General features: G+C 35.6%; 2 protein-coding genes across 2 annotated transcripts; one reads left to right on the top strand and one right to left on the bottom strand.

Annotated features, from left to right (window-relative positions):
* The first annotated feature begins 7,678 nt into the window (after nt 1-7,678).
* On the top strand, nt 7,679-8,689 carry LOC148830189 (olfactory receptor 52K1-like). Its single transcript, XM_088922024.1, has one exon. It carries the CDS (start codon nt 7,679-7,681, stop codon nt 8,687-8,689), a length of 1,011 nt encoding a protein of 336 aa, XP_088778150.1.
* Nucleotides 8,690-10,850: 2,161 nt separating this feature from the next.
* On the bottom strand, nt 10,851-11,816 carry LOC148830188 (olfactory receptor 52K1-like). The gene has a single exon (XM_088921949.1). The coding sequence runs from the start codon at nt 11,814-11,816 to the stop codon at nt 10,851-10,853; it is 966 nt and encodes a 321-aa protein (XP_088778075.1).
* Nucleotides 11,817-15,807: the final 3,991 nt, after the last annotated feature.

The raw sequence follows: 15,807 nt of genomic DNA, 5'->3' as shown, positions 1-15,807 counted from the left end.
ATATATACGATATAGAAAAGGAAAATATTTGTGTATAATCTAGTTTTGAAAGTCAAGTCTTCAAATCTTTGCTTGTGTTGAAATAGTCAGTTCTGTTGCTTTAGAGCCTCCTTTGAGAATAGCTTTATACAAAATTGTGTTGAAAGATTATTGATTCTCCCAAGGATGTTTTCATTTAATTATTTTGGTACTAGGCAAACCAAAATATGCCAGAATTGAAAGGTTCATCTTAAAACCTATTTTCTAAAGCTTATATAAGACTATTGTGCAAAGTGTAATTTTTCTCCTAATCAGTGTACTGTATATACCACTTCTATTACAGGTTAATAAAGAATCTCTTAACAGGAACAGTTTGTGAGTTTCCATACCTAACTATTGTAGTTATTATATGTGTTTTTTCATTTATTAATTTTTTGTTCTTAATGTGTTTGACACACCGTTGCTTGTGCAGAATATACCTGTAGTACACTAACAGTAAAAGCCTGTTGCTGAATATCTGCTGTTTAATGATGAAGATAAATACATCTTCTTTATCTATGACCAATGTCGTGTTATAGTACCATGATATTCAGAACATAAATGAGCTGAAAATAAAAAATACCTTAAAGGCAGCAGGGTGTAAGGCTTTGTAGTGAAGCCCAGGATGTCCTGTGAAGTTTTGGAAACCTCATTTTGTTCGTTATAAAACAGTCAGTTGAAGAGTTGAATTAGTAATGTTATTATGGTCATGCCTATAAAACTTAAAAAATTTGAACAATTACTGTATATCTAGGTTCACTCAATTTTGACTTCTGCAGAAGATTTAAAACCTGACCAGCATAATGAGGACAGACATCTCACACAGGTTACATTATAGATTTTATTTAATCAGTGCCTTAGCTGTGGTGGATCTAAGTCTGCCAGTGGTATTTGTGCCTAACTTCTGTTTGACACAGCCAACATTTTGTCGTGGGGTTGCGTAATGTTCTTGCCTGATGTACAGATGTTCTTCATCATTCACATGCTTGAGTGTGCCATCCTTCTGGTGATAGCTATAAATTGATATGTTGCCATATGCAACCTGTTACAATACAACGGCTAGATTAACATGTCAACTTTCCTGAAAGTGTCTATAGCTGCTGCCATAGGAAACAGCAGCATTTTTTCTTTTTTTAATTGCCATCCAGGCTGGCTCTCTTTTAGCCTGTCCAGCATTATTGACTACTGTTATTATGAACACACTGCCTGTGAAACCACAGCAAAGAGCAGCATAATGGACTTGCTTGCTGTTGGCTGAGGTATGACATGTATGGTATAGGTTAGATATGGACCCCATGTCCATCTTTTATTAGTATTTTGTCATTTGTGCAGTCTTAAAGACAGCATCAAGCAAAAAAAGACACTTCTGCGGCTCTGTCAGTGTCGGTGAGCTTGTAGTGCATCTGCTGTCTCTGTTCTGTCTGTACGAAGGAGCCCATCAATTATCAATCTGGCAGGTCTGAAAAACTGTAAATAAAAAATCATACATTTCTCAACATCTTTGGCATTTAATGTAGTGTTTAAAAATGTAGTGGCATAAACATGATGAATTTAACTACTAAACATAAGAAATCTTGAAATATAATAATAAATCCATATTTATGTGACTAGCACCCTCTACAGATGTGATGGCTGAACTGTGCAATTTGTAGTCCATGAGCAGTGATATACTTTTTAATACTTAGTGTGGAATACATTTCTTCTTGGCAATTTTTCCCTTTTAAAGTTTTCCTAGGATCCTGAACAGTGTTGTCTGTATATACACATTACCTGCACTAACAATTTGTGCTGTAAAAAGCAATTTCACCGTACTTTATACATTATTTAAAGACAAAAGAAGAGCAAGAATTTACACTCCTTTTAAAATAATCAATTTGGTTATAATATCACTTAATACAATAATTATATTTTATTTATGAATAGTGTAATAATATTTTGTATTGAATATTAAATACAATTTTTGCTATTTTAATTCCATTACAAGTGAATATTTAGAATTAATTTATTTTTAAAAATACATAATTGTGTACAGTATATTACAAACAGTAACAATTGCATTATTATCTTGTTTAAGTGTTGTGCTGTAACTGGTCAGTAAGAAAAAATAAGCAAAAAAAACCAGAGGAGGCCCTTTGGTCCATTTAAATCAGTTGGTTTGATAGGTGCCCCAAACACTACTGAAACAAAACTGAAATATAAAGCATTTCTTATGTTTCGGAAAGATATATATTTTTAAGGGAATCCTAAAGACTTGCAGGTATTTCAATAGAGCATTAGGGTAAAAAGTTTCAAATAAAAAATAGGGTACTGTATATCTAGTATACTAATGTTTATGGCCAATGCTGTTAATATACTATATTTATGTAAAATAAACATGGGCATCTGAAAATAGAAATATAGGAGTGTGTTGACAGACTAGAGCTATAACAAAACAAACTCAGACAGATCCACCTTTATGTGGGCAATGAAAACTGTCCTGCTATTAATTAGTGAGCCAGCTTGCTTTCTGAGAAAATAAAAGAGTCCTGCACACATCATTAATTATCTCAGCAGAATGTGGTCCCTCAGGTAGTCCGGTTTTAGAGGACAAAGGATAGCCTAGACAATGTAATTAGCAGATGAAGCCATTCTGCCACTCCCTACACACACAAATGCAGATGCACATACAGTACAGGTATAGCCTTCAAAATGCAGTAACAAAGACACAATTGAAACTTTATGAATTGGGGCTGTGATCCAAATCCAAGTTCTAGCTATAAAGTTAGTCATTTCATCAGAAAATGGTTGTAATTGGTAAATTCATTAAATAGTGCTTTCCTTGAAGTAAAAAAGAAAGGTGATTTGTTTGTGTTAATGATTACGCACTGTACTGTATAACCACCTTACACATTCTACAGTTTATTTTGTACAAAGCATTAGAAATGACAATGATTTGGCAAAGTACAATATGCAAGCTTACCCACGTGACTGGCTGAAATGTACTGTAAATGTCTTTCATAAAATGTCAAAATGTATAGTGCATATTTTCCAGCTGAAAAACAGACAGCAACAACAGCTCTCCTTTCATCTACAGAACATTTGCTGGATGGTGGATATCTTAATATACTGCACGTACAGAGCCACAGGAACCATATATCAGTTTGCTTAATGTAGCCTTTGAAACCAGATGGTTGTTATTTCCTTGCCTAAGCATCCTGAACCAAGATCAAAAGAATGCAGGAAGAAATGGATTTTCCTAAAGTGTACATACAGGGATGAAATGATTAGAGTAAATGGAGGAACATAGTTCTTTAAATTTAGAGAGCTATGGGAAATTCTGGAATCTTAATGGACCACATGTTTTTTTTTCATTTGCAACCTTACTTACAGTATGTTCTTAAGATTGGCCCAGGATGCATTTTGATTTTGCCTTCTCCATTATTTCTCCTTTTTTATTCTTCCTTTATTCTCTGTGTGTACAGTCGTATTTCTTCCTGCCTCACACATACTGTAGCACTTACTACATACTGTAATATCCACAGTGTGTGCAAGCATTAAAATTTCTTTACCAGTATATGAATTTCAAGACAGTTTGGCATGTAACACACAACATGAGTACATATGTTACGTCCCAGTGTGTGTTCTGTGTGTTTTTTCTGTTATGTCCACACTGCTGACCCTTGATTGTTCTCCCTTCCCCATTGGCCAACCATCACACCACTGTTTCAATATGATGTCACCATCAATCAGCCCTCAGCCAATCAGAACTCATTTTATTCACTATATAACATGGAGGCTTTCAGGAAGAAAAGGCCTTTCGTTTGACTTCGGTCCCGTTTGGTTTTGGTTATCGCTTTGCTTCGCTTCTGGTTATTGCTTCGGCTTCGTTTGTTGGTTTGTTTTGCTTTGTGTGTGTGTATTTTCGTATAGCTTTGGCTTTGTTGTTTTGTTGTTTTTTTTGTTAGTTTCTTTGTATTTTCGTTTGTTTGTGTGTTCATCCTTGTTTTTCCATTACCTTGCCCTAACGTGTTACATGTTCAACTTTTGTGTTCTTTTGTACGCTGATCCTGTTGATTACTCTTGTTTTCCCTTATTTGTATTCCTGGTTCACCTGTGTTTTTGTGTGAACTTTTGTATATAAGGTTAGTTTAGGTTGTTGGGTACACTTACACACTTAGTTGATTTTGTATTAGTACACTAGTTTAGTACGGGTGAGTGCCGTTTGTCTTGTATGGTTTTGGGTAGTCAGTGCAGGTTAGCTAGGGTGTTGAAGACGCCGAAGACCATGTGTTTCGGGTTTTCTTTTGTAGTCAGATTAGCTTTCCCTCACTGTCCTAGCCAGCTCCATTTTGTTTGTTATTTTCTTTTCTTTGGCACCACTCTAGTTCCTTACCCTTGTTATCACGCTTCCTCGTCCCTCACCAAAACCCACCTGCTTCCAAAAGAATTATCCTAAATGTTACACCCCTTTTCCCCTAGACACTTGGGGTCGTAACAACATAAAAATCACATGTTGAATTTTCCTTTAATCAGAATTCTCACCCTTGTCTCTTTAAGCTATGAGAGTGAAATAGTGCCAGAAGCACTTTTTTTTTATCAATTACAGGCGGGTTGTACACAGAGAAGGTCAGAAACCCTTTCAAGAATGTAAGTCAGCAGTTCAGTTTTTGCCAAGATCCAGTCATTCTTTTTCTAAAAAAAGAACATTTCAGGGTTCCCATCAGCAATGTTCATATTGTCAATCATTGGGATTTGAGCAGATGGGAATCAAAATTGCACACTGTAGTGATGAGATGGTTTAATTTATACAATATACAGTATTATAGGATTTATTAATACAGCAAAAGAACATGCATAGTAAACCAACAAGAGTAATATTATATACAAGAATCAATCTGCCTTGATGCAAATTTCTTATCAGTCTTTCAGGGACAAAAACACAACTTACCTTAAGGGTTAAACATACATCAATTATAAAATTTGTTATAGTCTGCCAAGTATATTAAATCAGCCTCACACACACATCATCCAGAACTCCTTATTCTTAAAGACAAGTAAAACCTCAATCAAGAATATCAGTCTTTTATTCATCTGAACATGGTGGCCAAGAAATTCAATCAGCAGTTTTAAAATTCCTGTGCAGAGATGGAGGTGGGATGGTTTTGTAACAGGTGTCCAATCTCCTGCAGCTGGCTCAGTGCTCAGGGATGTCCCAAGGAGCAGAGAGAGGAAGAGCATTGCTTAGACTCATTGCCAAAGACAGCTTCTTGGGAACAAATCCCTGTTTACTGTGGTGCTAGCTGGGCTGGGCTTTCTAACAGCTTGGGCACAGAGTTTGGCTCAGGAGCAGTTAAGTTATGCAGACACAGAGAATAGATGTAGCACTATTACGGAATGTGCTTTGATGTACAGGCTGCTGAAAAAAGATCCAATTGTGTCGATTCAAATTGATCATTTACAAGTGACTAGCTCAACATAAGATTTCATTTGTGTAGAGAAAATCCAGGGCATAATTATGGTTACATACCGACTCACTCTCTCTCTCTTGGCTTCGTGTCTTGAAATAAAGTTCCTTTATTGGAACTTGGCTAATTCTTCAGCCAAGTTTCACATGATAGACTGGGGTAGAGAAAGTGAGTAAACATGATATTACAATGGAACAAGTAATAGGTTTATTCCATGCTGAAAAAAAGAAGAAAGAGAACTTTCTTCTTTTTTTCAGCATGGAATAAACCTATTATTGTTCCTTTGCAGCCTACGCATGCTGACACAGCTACCCACCTGAACATGATTTTACAATACCTTTTAGAAGCCAGCTATTACAGCTGGTGATTGGTTGTGATGTCATTAGGTTTAGTGCTCCACTCCACTCAGTTCCTCATTGGTTGATCATCTCTTGTGATTGACTATGACCTGCAGCTACAGCCATCTTACCTAATGTGGTGGTCTGTGTGTCTTCAGACACTGAGATACCTGAACAGTAATCACTAGAAGTATCGAAGTGGCCCCAATTTATGATCTCCTGGTTTGTGTTAAAAGCTCCGGACATGTGGCATATTGTTCAAATTAGTTATTGTTTATTCAAGGTCACAGAAAGATTATTTAAATAGCCTTATCACTATAATGTAAAGTGGACTCATCCATCCATTATACTGTATGTATAATGAAGTGGACTTCCTGCACCATGTATATGAAATATAACTTACCAGATAAGGGTTAAAAAGTGCTGTCTACAGTGTTATTTCCCAGTAGATTAATATAGAAAATATTTCTGGAACACACTTTTTTCTGTAGGTACGGCATTATCCTTGAACAGCTCAGACTGAAATGGGTTGTCTTCCTGTATGCCTAAGAATCCATGAATTATTTCATTTCTCAACATCTAAAGCAACAATGCATTTTCTCAGTAACAAATATTCCATCAACTTTCGAAACTTTATTAGGTTGTAAGTGAACTAAGGCTGCTTATTAGGCAGGTGCCAGGATTGTTTGATTTAAGAGTTATGGGAAGCGGATGATAATTTGTCCTTAATTAACAAGCAGAAATGAAGACTGCAAACCCAAGGGGAATAGAAAAAGCCTTTTTAAAGAGGCTACATACAGAGTGAGTTAAAGAACAACAAGAGTCAATGTAAAAGACAACGAAGGACGCGTTCCACCCATAAAACTGTGAGTATTATCAGATTTGTGCAGGGAAGAGAATGTCCTTTTAATACAGTAGGTCCATCTTTATACAGCCTTGTATCTAACAGCTCTAGGGAGTTAAAACACATAACAACTCTATAGAAAGTTTTATCTTCTTTAGCTGCGAGGTAAGACTTAAGAATTCAATTATGCTTTCTGGCCTAAGGTAGGAATTGTTTAAACTCATCAAAGCTATTGATTCTTACGTCTGGATTCCCACGTTCCTAATTTATTTTAATGTGTAGTTTGCAAATGTTTTGGTAACACTTTAGTTTAAGCAATAAGTGTTAAGCTTTTATTATGCAGTTGTTATTTAGTGCAAAAGCTTATAGTGAATCATGTATAATCATCAAGTAATAGTGTCTTAGGTACTGTACATATTATGATAGTTGTCAGGTTTTTACATACTGTATGCAAACATAGCCTTCATTTCAGAATAGGTTTAGCAAAAATCTCTATTAATCACTTACATGATTCTGCAAAATTCTTACATAAAGGAAAAGTAACCTTACTTCAAAATATGGGCAACTAAACTCTTAATTCATTGCCAATAGACTCCTTCTAATATATTTATTAGAAAACAAGTCCAGCTCTATGTGTGGTGCAATATCCATTATTTTACTGCTCTATTACCAAAATGTTAATCACCTATAATCATTGTATGTTAAAGTCAATTTAAAACTGATAACAGGAGACATCTATTTATTGTGATAGTACGAAAAAGAGTACCCATTCCTGTTGTTGAAGCTGATACTCTGACTTTCTTTACGACAGCTGAAAAACATCCTTGCATCAAGAACTAACTATGAAACAAGCTGGAAGGGCCACTTATGTTTTTATAGTATGTACAAGCAGCTAATAAGGCATAACATAGACAAGAGCAGTCTTTATTACAGTCCAGGCAGTGCAAATCCTTTCTTAGCATGTTTAAGAATCTGTGTAATGAGAATCTAACAAGTTCCAACCTCACATAAAGTTTCCCTTTTGCAGTGACCATATGGTGGAAGATAGAATTTCTGGAGAGAATATGCAAGGACATGCAGCAGAGAATACATCTCATACGGATTTCATTTTAATAGGATTCCCTGGCTTTTATGAGAACAGGAGATTTTTGTCCATCCCTTTCATTATAATGCTTATTGTTGCTGTCATTGGAAACTCAACTATCATTTTCATAATTAAAACTGGCTCTGGTTTGCATTCACCTATGTATGTTTTAATTGGTGCCATAGCAATTGTTGATCTGAGTTTACCAGTGCTGTTCATCCCGAAAATGCTGTTAAACTTTTTGTTTGACTGGAATGAAATCTCCTTATTAGGCTGCCTGGTACAAATGTTTTTCATTCATTTCGTAAGCTCATTCGAATCCACCATTCTCCTGGTGATGGCGTTGGATCGATATGTCGCCATCTGCAACCCATTACGATACAATGACTACATTAACAAGTCCACTTTCCTTAAGCTGTCTGTTGCCGCCCTCATAAGAAGTGGCCTTTTAATTTCTCTCATTGTCATCCTAGCTGGGTCTCTCTCCTATTGTCTGTCCAATGTGATTGAGCACTGCTATTGTGAACATATGGCGCTGGTAGGGTTGGCTTGTGGGAGCACAACAAAGAACAGTATAATGGGCTTGCTTGTTGTCTTTTGTATTCCAGGTCTTGACCTGCTGTTCATATTCTTTTCTTACTTTAAAATTTTCTCTGTTGTCTTCAAAGCGGCATCAGGTAAATCTTGCCATAAGGCAATGCACACCTGTGGGACTCACTTAATAGTCATTCTTGTATCATATACCTTAGCCATGTGCTCCTTTATAGCATATAGGTTTGGGAAATCAGTTCCTCCTGATGTTCATGTTCTGATCAGTGTGATATATGTTGTATTTCCCTGTTGCTTCAATCCAGTTATTTACGGTGTCAGAACAAAAGAGATAAGAGATCAGATTCTGAAAACAATGCTAAAGACCAAATCCAATGTAATTTCAATCAATGTAGCAAGTATAACGAAGTAAATATGTAATAAGAAAAAAAATCACCCATAAAATAGTATTACTCATGAAATACAGTTTTTGCCCTAAAAATGCTATGTATATTTATTATAAGAGAGATGTTGCCTGGGTTTCAAATGTTTCTATTTAATTGATTTTTGTTTTGATTTTTTAAGGAAAAAAAATAAATCTGGAACCTTCATCTTAAGCCTCAGTTCTAAAATCTGAATCTGAATTTACAGTAGAAAACTGAACAATCAATACTTTGTATCTCCTGATCAGTGTTTTTATCAGTTCTGAGACAGGCTTATAAAACATCTTCCAATAGCAGTATATGCTTTTCTAATATAAGTCACCCTAACCTGATTAATCACATTATCCTGTACAGTTCTCATATAGAATATCTGCTGTTAATTAATAAAGATACTATTCTGTTAACTGTTATTAATATATTTAGTTATTACAGTTACGTTCATATGAATGCAGTACTCAAATAAAAATTCTCAATGAATCGAAGTACTTAATATTCCTCTAAAACCATATTAATCCAACAAGATTTCCCAGGGGAGTTGCATTTTCATGTCATGAAGGGAAGAAAACTGCTATATAAGGGTGGATGCATGAGGTTTTGGTTTGTTTCATAGATTTCTACTGCTGTTAAGAAACTGTATAAGGAATTTCATGTGGAAGACTGACAGTTCTGGTAGCCCAGCTGCATTTACATCTCAGATCAAGAGATGCAGTGATAGAAACACAAATAAACAGGATAGTTCTTGGTTTTATTGTCAGTTCAACATACTGTAGCAGGTTTCGTCCGTAAAGCCTTCTGAGATTTGAAGAAGGCCCCACATCTGAACTATTATGTGCTCTAACATCCCAGTTTTTACTTTTCAGCATTTAATTAATCTCTTTTTAGTCCCTTTTTAGCTTTGCAGCTTCCACAGCTTTGACTTCTGAGCCCTATTGTTGTGAGAATATTGGCTAAGATGCGCCATTATGTATGTTGCTTATTTGGGTTCCTGTGGGCTTTGCAACAGTTGCAGTCCTACTGGAATAGCATGCACTCTTTCCCCACAGTCACAGGAAATTGGACCCCAGTGTCCTGGTCAATTTTCTCTTTGGACTTTACCAATCATGGCCTCCTAATGATCCCCATCTATGAACTGGCTTCATTAAGATGATGTGTGGTGAGCATACAGGCGCACTTTGGCTGCCATTGCATCATCCAGGTGGGGCTGCACATTGGTGGTGGTGAAGGGGAGTTGCCATTACCTTATACAGCTTTTTGACATGTGTGTTGGCACATCACACAGAAGATTGTGCAGTAAATTAAAGGGTGAAACAATAGTTAAATAATAAAAAAGCTTAAATGTTTCTAGTGATATAATTTAAAAATCACATGGTAAAATATACACCCATACTCCTGAGGCCGATCTCTGTGTTTTGTATATTCATAGATATTGTGACTTCCGGTGTGGATACTGCTACTGGAAGGAGGATATTCAAATTAAATCCAAAAAGTTATATTTTCACATTTTTTTTAATGCAAACAATAGGGGATCTTTTCTAATACTTCAAACAATAAATCTAAAGGGTAAGGACACAGGACAGCAATTGGATGCAATTTTTATGAAGAGGAGTTTGGAAGGAGAGGGATAATGATCTCAGGCATCACCATTAATATCCCTGGTGAAATCTCAGGCTCTGGAATCTCCTGTTCACACCTACTGTACTGTATTTACAAGGATGTGAAAATACTGATACCTATTGTAAAAAACTTACAGTGTCTGATATAAACCTACCATGCGGCATTAATTTGGTCTTGTTGTGTGAATTAACTGCCAAAATAAAGGGAAAAATATGTTTACTTTTGCAGACTCTGATTAGAAAAATCTATGTTAAATATTTGAAGCCAAGTCTGACTTCACCTGTGGTGTGTTGAAACTACAACAACGACAAAAAATAATGAAAGGAATCACACATCTTAATCTTAGTGTGCATTTGCTATGTAAAGGGGTAACAAATTATGTAAAGTACAAATAAGCATTTTCTTAATTTTTTATCACATAATTTTAAATTATTTCCTGCTCGATTTACTTAAGGCAGAGTACAGTATGCCATTTTGATGCACCCAGTGCTTATGACATCTACAAAAGAGGCCACTTTTTTAATGTTCCATTTTATTTTAAGGTTCAACAGAGATAGGTACAATTTTTCCGTACTGAAGTATATTCAGCATCTGCTCTCTTATCTCTTTTGTTCTGATACCGTAAATAATTGGATGGAAACAGCTGGGGAAGAGAAGATACATGATACTTATTAAGACATGAACATCAGGATGGAGGGAGTTCTTAATCCTGTATGCAAGAAATGCTGTCATGGCAAAGATATAAGACACGCTTATGACCATTAATTGAGTTCCACAAGTGTGGATTGCTTTCTGGCGGGATTTTCCTGAGGCTGTATTTGAAACAGCCAAGAAAATTTTGACGTATGAAATGGCGATGAACACACCATCAACAATGGCTACACAGAATACTGCAAGCAGCCCCATTACACTGTTCCTGGCTGTGTTTCCACAAGCCAAGCTTACAAGAGCCATGTGCTCACAAAAGCAATGATCAATGACATTCGTCAAGCAAAATGAAAGTGAACCAGCTAGAATTACAACAACCAGAACCAAAGACCCATTTCTCAGAAGAGCTATGGCAGATAATTTGAAGAAAGCAGAGCTATTTATGTAGTCATTATAGCGCAGTGGAATACATATGGCGACATAACGATCCAGAGCCATCCAGAGGAGAACAGTGGATTGGAACGAACCGAAAAAATGAACAAAGAACATTTGAACCAAACAGCCTAGCAGAGAAATTTTATTCCAGTCAAACAAAAAACCAAGTAGCATTTTAGGGACAAATAAAATGGGCAAAGTCAGGTCTACACATGCTGTAGCACATATGAACATATACATGGGAGTATGTAAAGTCCTTCGTGTTTTAATAGAGATAATAAGAAGTGAGTTACCAAACAATGACAACAGGAAAAGCAGTAGGAAAGGGATGAAAAGGAATTGTCTGTGCCCTTTAAGTCCTGAAAATCCCATTAAAATAAACTCCTTGTGAGACACATTTCCTTCTTGATATTCTTGCATGTTCACTTCCAGAGATGGAACATGAATACCACATTCACCTAGAAAACATGCATGAACCATTAATTTACATTGAAAGCACAAAATGAACATTATCTGAAAGTCAAGCTTTTCATTTCAATGCTTAAAATTTTCTTAGGAAAACAACTGCCACCATGGCACGATCATGCACTGTATGTGGAAAATTTGAATGTGTTTATGTTAATTTCAGATACTGCCTGAAATGTCATCCCTTTACTTTTGTTATAACCAATAATACACCAGTTCATAGTTTAAAGGAATGTAAAAATTGCATAAAAATGCACAAGATGACTAAGACTAGTCTAGGTGAATTCCATTGACATCAATTAATATTTTAATTCAATGAATATTATTTTAAATTATTGCATCAATAAGTTTAAGTATACCATGCCACAGCAACAGTACTAATTTTACAGTGCAAAATACCTAAATTATAATTCACAAACTTTTGGAGGGAATTATAGGTTTCAGATATATCAACACATAATTTCACAAAATATTTATATAAACCATTTTATGTTGCAACTACACATCAATAGATCACTGCTGTACAGTATTTAAACCTTTATTGTCATGTGCACTGTGTAACCATCCAAAGCTGTGCTGCTAATACAATATATTGCAATTTTCATATCAACATTTTTAATTAAAATTAAATGACACCTTGAACAAAAGATAGCAAGAACATTTTTTTTATATACAGTATACAAGTACTATTTATCCTATTCTTAAAGTATAGCCATAAAATAGGAAATGTGACATCCATAAAATTTACCACACAAGAAAAAAGATAACACGAACTCACTATTGCAACAGGGAATCCTTACTTCGCTCCCTGTATGTTGTGTTTTAATTACTTTCTAGCAGCAGCACATCTTAAATCTCTTTCCCTATTCCCTTGATAGAATTCTGTTTATGACCCGTGTATTTCTACTTAATTAAAGAATACTGATCTGCTATGAAGTATAGGTATAACTACTCCAAATGCAGCTTACTATTTGTCAGGCTCAAGACCCTGTACCAACAGTATTCTTATACAAAACATTTAATAAATGCTATCTGATTTCTAAAACTATCTTTTATCTGGAATATGCATATACAGTATATCTAATGTCCCTTTACCACATTATAACTTTGGACTCATTGCTTTTGTTACAGTTTTCTCAAGCATAACATACCCATAGTACCTTGTATAATCTAATTGTGAGTCTTATTTTAGTAAAGCTTCACTTTGGGTACTTTGTCCTTTTAAAATGCCTTCTCAAGGCTCGTATCACAGATATACCTCCACTTTCAGTGTATCACTTTTAAAACATGAATTAATAAGCTCAACTGTTCTACACTTTAGTATGACAACACCCCAAACTCACCATATTATTTTTAAAATGCATGTTTAGAAATGATCAGTAAAATACTTGTGTAGGTACTTAATAGAAGTTAGGAAGGAAACTTGCACTAATCTACCCACAACACTGTGCACACCTTTTCTAGCTTTTGGTGTTTCAGTTTCAGACCATACCTTTGCTATTTTAGCTTTCTACAAGCCAGGGCCAGAGCTGCTTTCTTGACTTTTCTCAAAGAAAGCAACATTTCAACCTGCATGTCACCAAATTGTTTCTGCACCTGACATGCTGCCTGTTCTTTTCTTTCAGGCTTCCCACCCCACCAGTCTCTCTTCTCCTGATCCCACCAATTCCATTCTCTCGCTCACCCTTTTTTCTGCCTCCTTGTTCAGTGATGGGACCTACCACTTAATTTACTCTTCCTTACCCTCTCCACTCCATCAATGTCCAACTGGTGTGGTGTTGGCCCTTGAATCTTTCTCATCCCCAAGTTTCCATTAGTGAATGATATTTCCTCTTCTTTTGGGCGTTCCACTAAGAATCCGTCCTTATCCATTAATTTCTAGAAAACTTCAGCAGTTAGCAGTTGATAACTGCTATTCCATTCCTACTTCTGTGTAAGATCAGTTAAGACTACTCTTCTGTGTCATGGCAGTATCTTCCACTGCCCACCACAGAGTTCGAAACACAAGCAAGCTAGGTTTCACTGGCTAATTATCACCTGTACGCTGACTTGTGTTCCATCACCTTCATCAGAAGGGCTTCTCAATGTGTTCATTCTCTATCGGTGCTACTCCAAAACATATCCAAATCTCCATAACCTATTTAATCTATTTTATTTATTCAACACAATCCAAATGTACTTGATCACACAAACCAAATGCCTGCATCATTTTACTCTTTTTGTTCATTCCACACTATGGGCATACATTCTACTTGCTTCCTGTGAAACTATTCAGCCGAACTGATTCACTTTAAGCTCCACATTAGTGTTTTGGGAATCCTTTCTCAGGTTCTGATCTTGATCTTCTGCCAGTGCTGTCATTTCTTAGCCAGGCAAGGTAATGCAAAAGTATCGCTCTGTATTTGTTTGCTCATTTATCACAATTAGAATCTAACCGAACTGAAATCAAAATACGTCAGTGCAAATTCAATATAAATTTAAGTGACTGAAACCCTACCACTGGATCACTGGGTAAGACAGTTACAGTAAATGTGGTTCCCTGTCTGGCACAGGAATGCAGGCCCTGTGTATGTGGCTGAAAAAGTTAAAAGGCAGAAGAGTCTGGAGGAGTTGGTTGTTGTTTAACACCCACAGAAGTCTCCTAAAAAGCACACACCAGACCTCTACTGCTAATTAGCAGGGGACAGAAAACTATTTGAAGTACAGTATACTGTAGTGTCATCTTTCGCTTCAGGGGTCATGATACTCTGCTCTCAGCATAAGCCTCTAAACGCTCCAGAAATTAATGTAGTACTATTTTTTACCCTTACTAATAACCAGGAATGTAAATTTAAACCCCCCCCCCAAAAAAAAAGTTGGGACTGATTTTCACAATTGAATAATGTAAAAAGTCATAAAAGGGGGTTTTATATTTAAAATGTATATTTATATTAAAGGGGGATTTATATTATATTTATACTAGACTTGTTAGTGGTCAACCATTTAACTAAGCATTTTTAATGGTTCATGCACAATTACACTACAGTTACAGGCATTTTAATTTATTCAGATAAGACTGCTCAAAAAACAAAGGTTTTTAAAGCATTTAAGAGTTTGCACTCCTTATAACAGTTGTACTCACACCCCAGTAAATCAAATGTATTCAGAAAAGAAAATAATTGAATGGAAGATTAGGTGTGCTGAAAGGGAAATCCTTGGTTCTTACTGTACTGTAGGTTTCCATGTATGTCATTTTTAAATTCTCCAGATTTGCTTTGCAAATTTGTTAAAAGCTAATTTTTTAATCAGCTTTATTGCTGTGTATTCGAACTGTTTATATTGAATTTTTGTCTGCAATATATCGGCTGGCATTTTCATAAGTGTCTTGATATGAATGTTTGACAGCTCAGGTCTTTTTTGTTTGTGCTGGTAGAGTAGTTGGATCAATACCATCTCAGCTGCAAAGACGTGATTCAAAGACAAGTAAAACAAAAACTATTTTACTCCAGTCTAAGTTACCTGCGTTTAGAAAATCACTTTCATGTAAATTTCTGAAGCATAATATTTTATAAAGACATTCAGCTAATGCTTTGATAAGGGAGTCTGAAAATTAGCACACAATCTTTTTAATTGTTAAACTTTAAAAAATCATGAATTAAAAATTAATGATTTGTACAGCTCCTTGGTTTAGAATGTGTAAAACATTAGAACAGTACATTTTAAATGAGCAAATTATACACATCTTAAGAACACTAGAGAATTGACAGTAGAATAGCTTTGCTTTTATTTTGACTTTGTTTATTTTCTTACCACAAGAAAAGTTGAATTTATAACCCTCTGACCCTGTGTCCTGGGTTCTACAATGCTCTTATCATATTAATCTTCCTTAAAAAAATAACATTCACACCGAAAAAAACAGGCTCTACTAGGTGCTGTGCATTTTAAAGAAGTAGTTCCCATGGGGAGT

Source organism: Atractosteus spatula, chromosome 7 (genome assembly GCF_055471065.1).
Source record: "Atractosteus spatula isolate fAtrSpa1 chromosome 7, fAtrSpa1.hap1, whole genome shotgun sequence".
NCBI lineage: Eukaryota > Metazoa > Chordata > Actinopteri > Semionotiformes > Lepisosteidae > Atractosteus > Atractosteus spatula.
Note: the sequence above shows the minus strand (reverse complement) of the source record. Positions and strands in the feature narration are given on the sequence as shown.

Excerpts from the sequence above, each read along its gene's own strand:
- LOC148830189 (XM_088922024.1), top strand. The coding sequence starts at position 7,679 with ATGGTGGAAGATAGAATTTCTGGAGAGAATATGCAAGGACATGCAGCA.
- LOC148830188 (XM_088921949.1), bottom strand. The coding sequence starts at position 11,816 with ATGCAAGAATATCAAGAAGGAAATGTGTCTCACAAGGAGTTTATTTTA.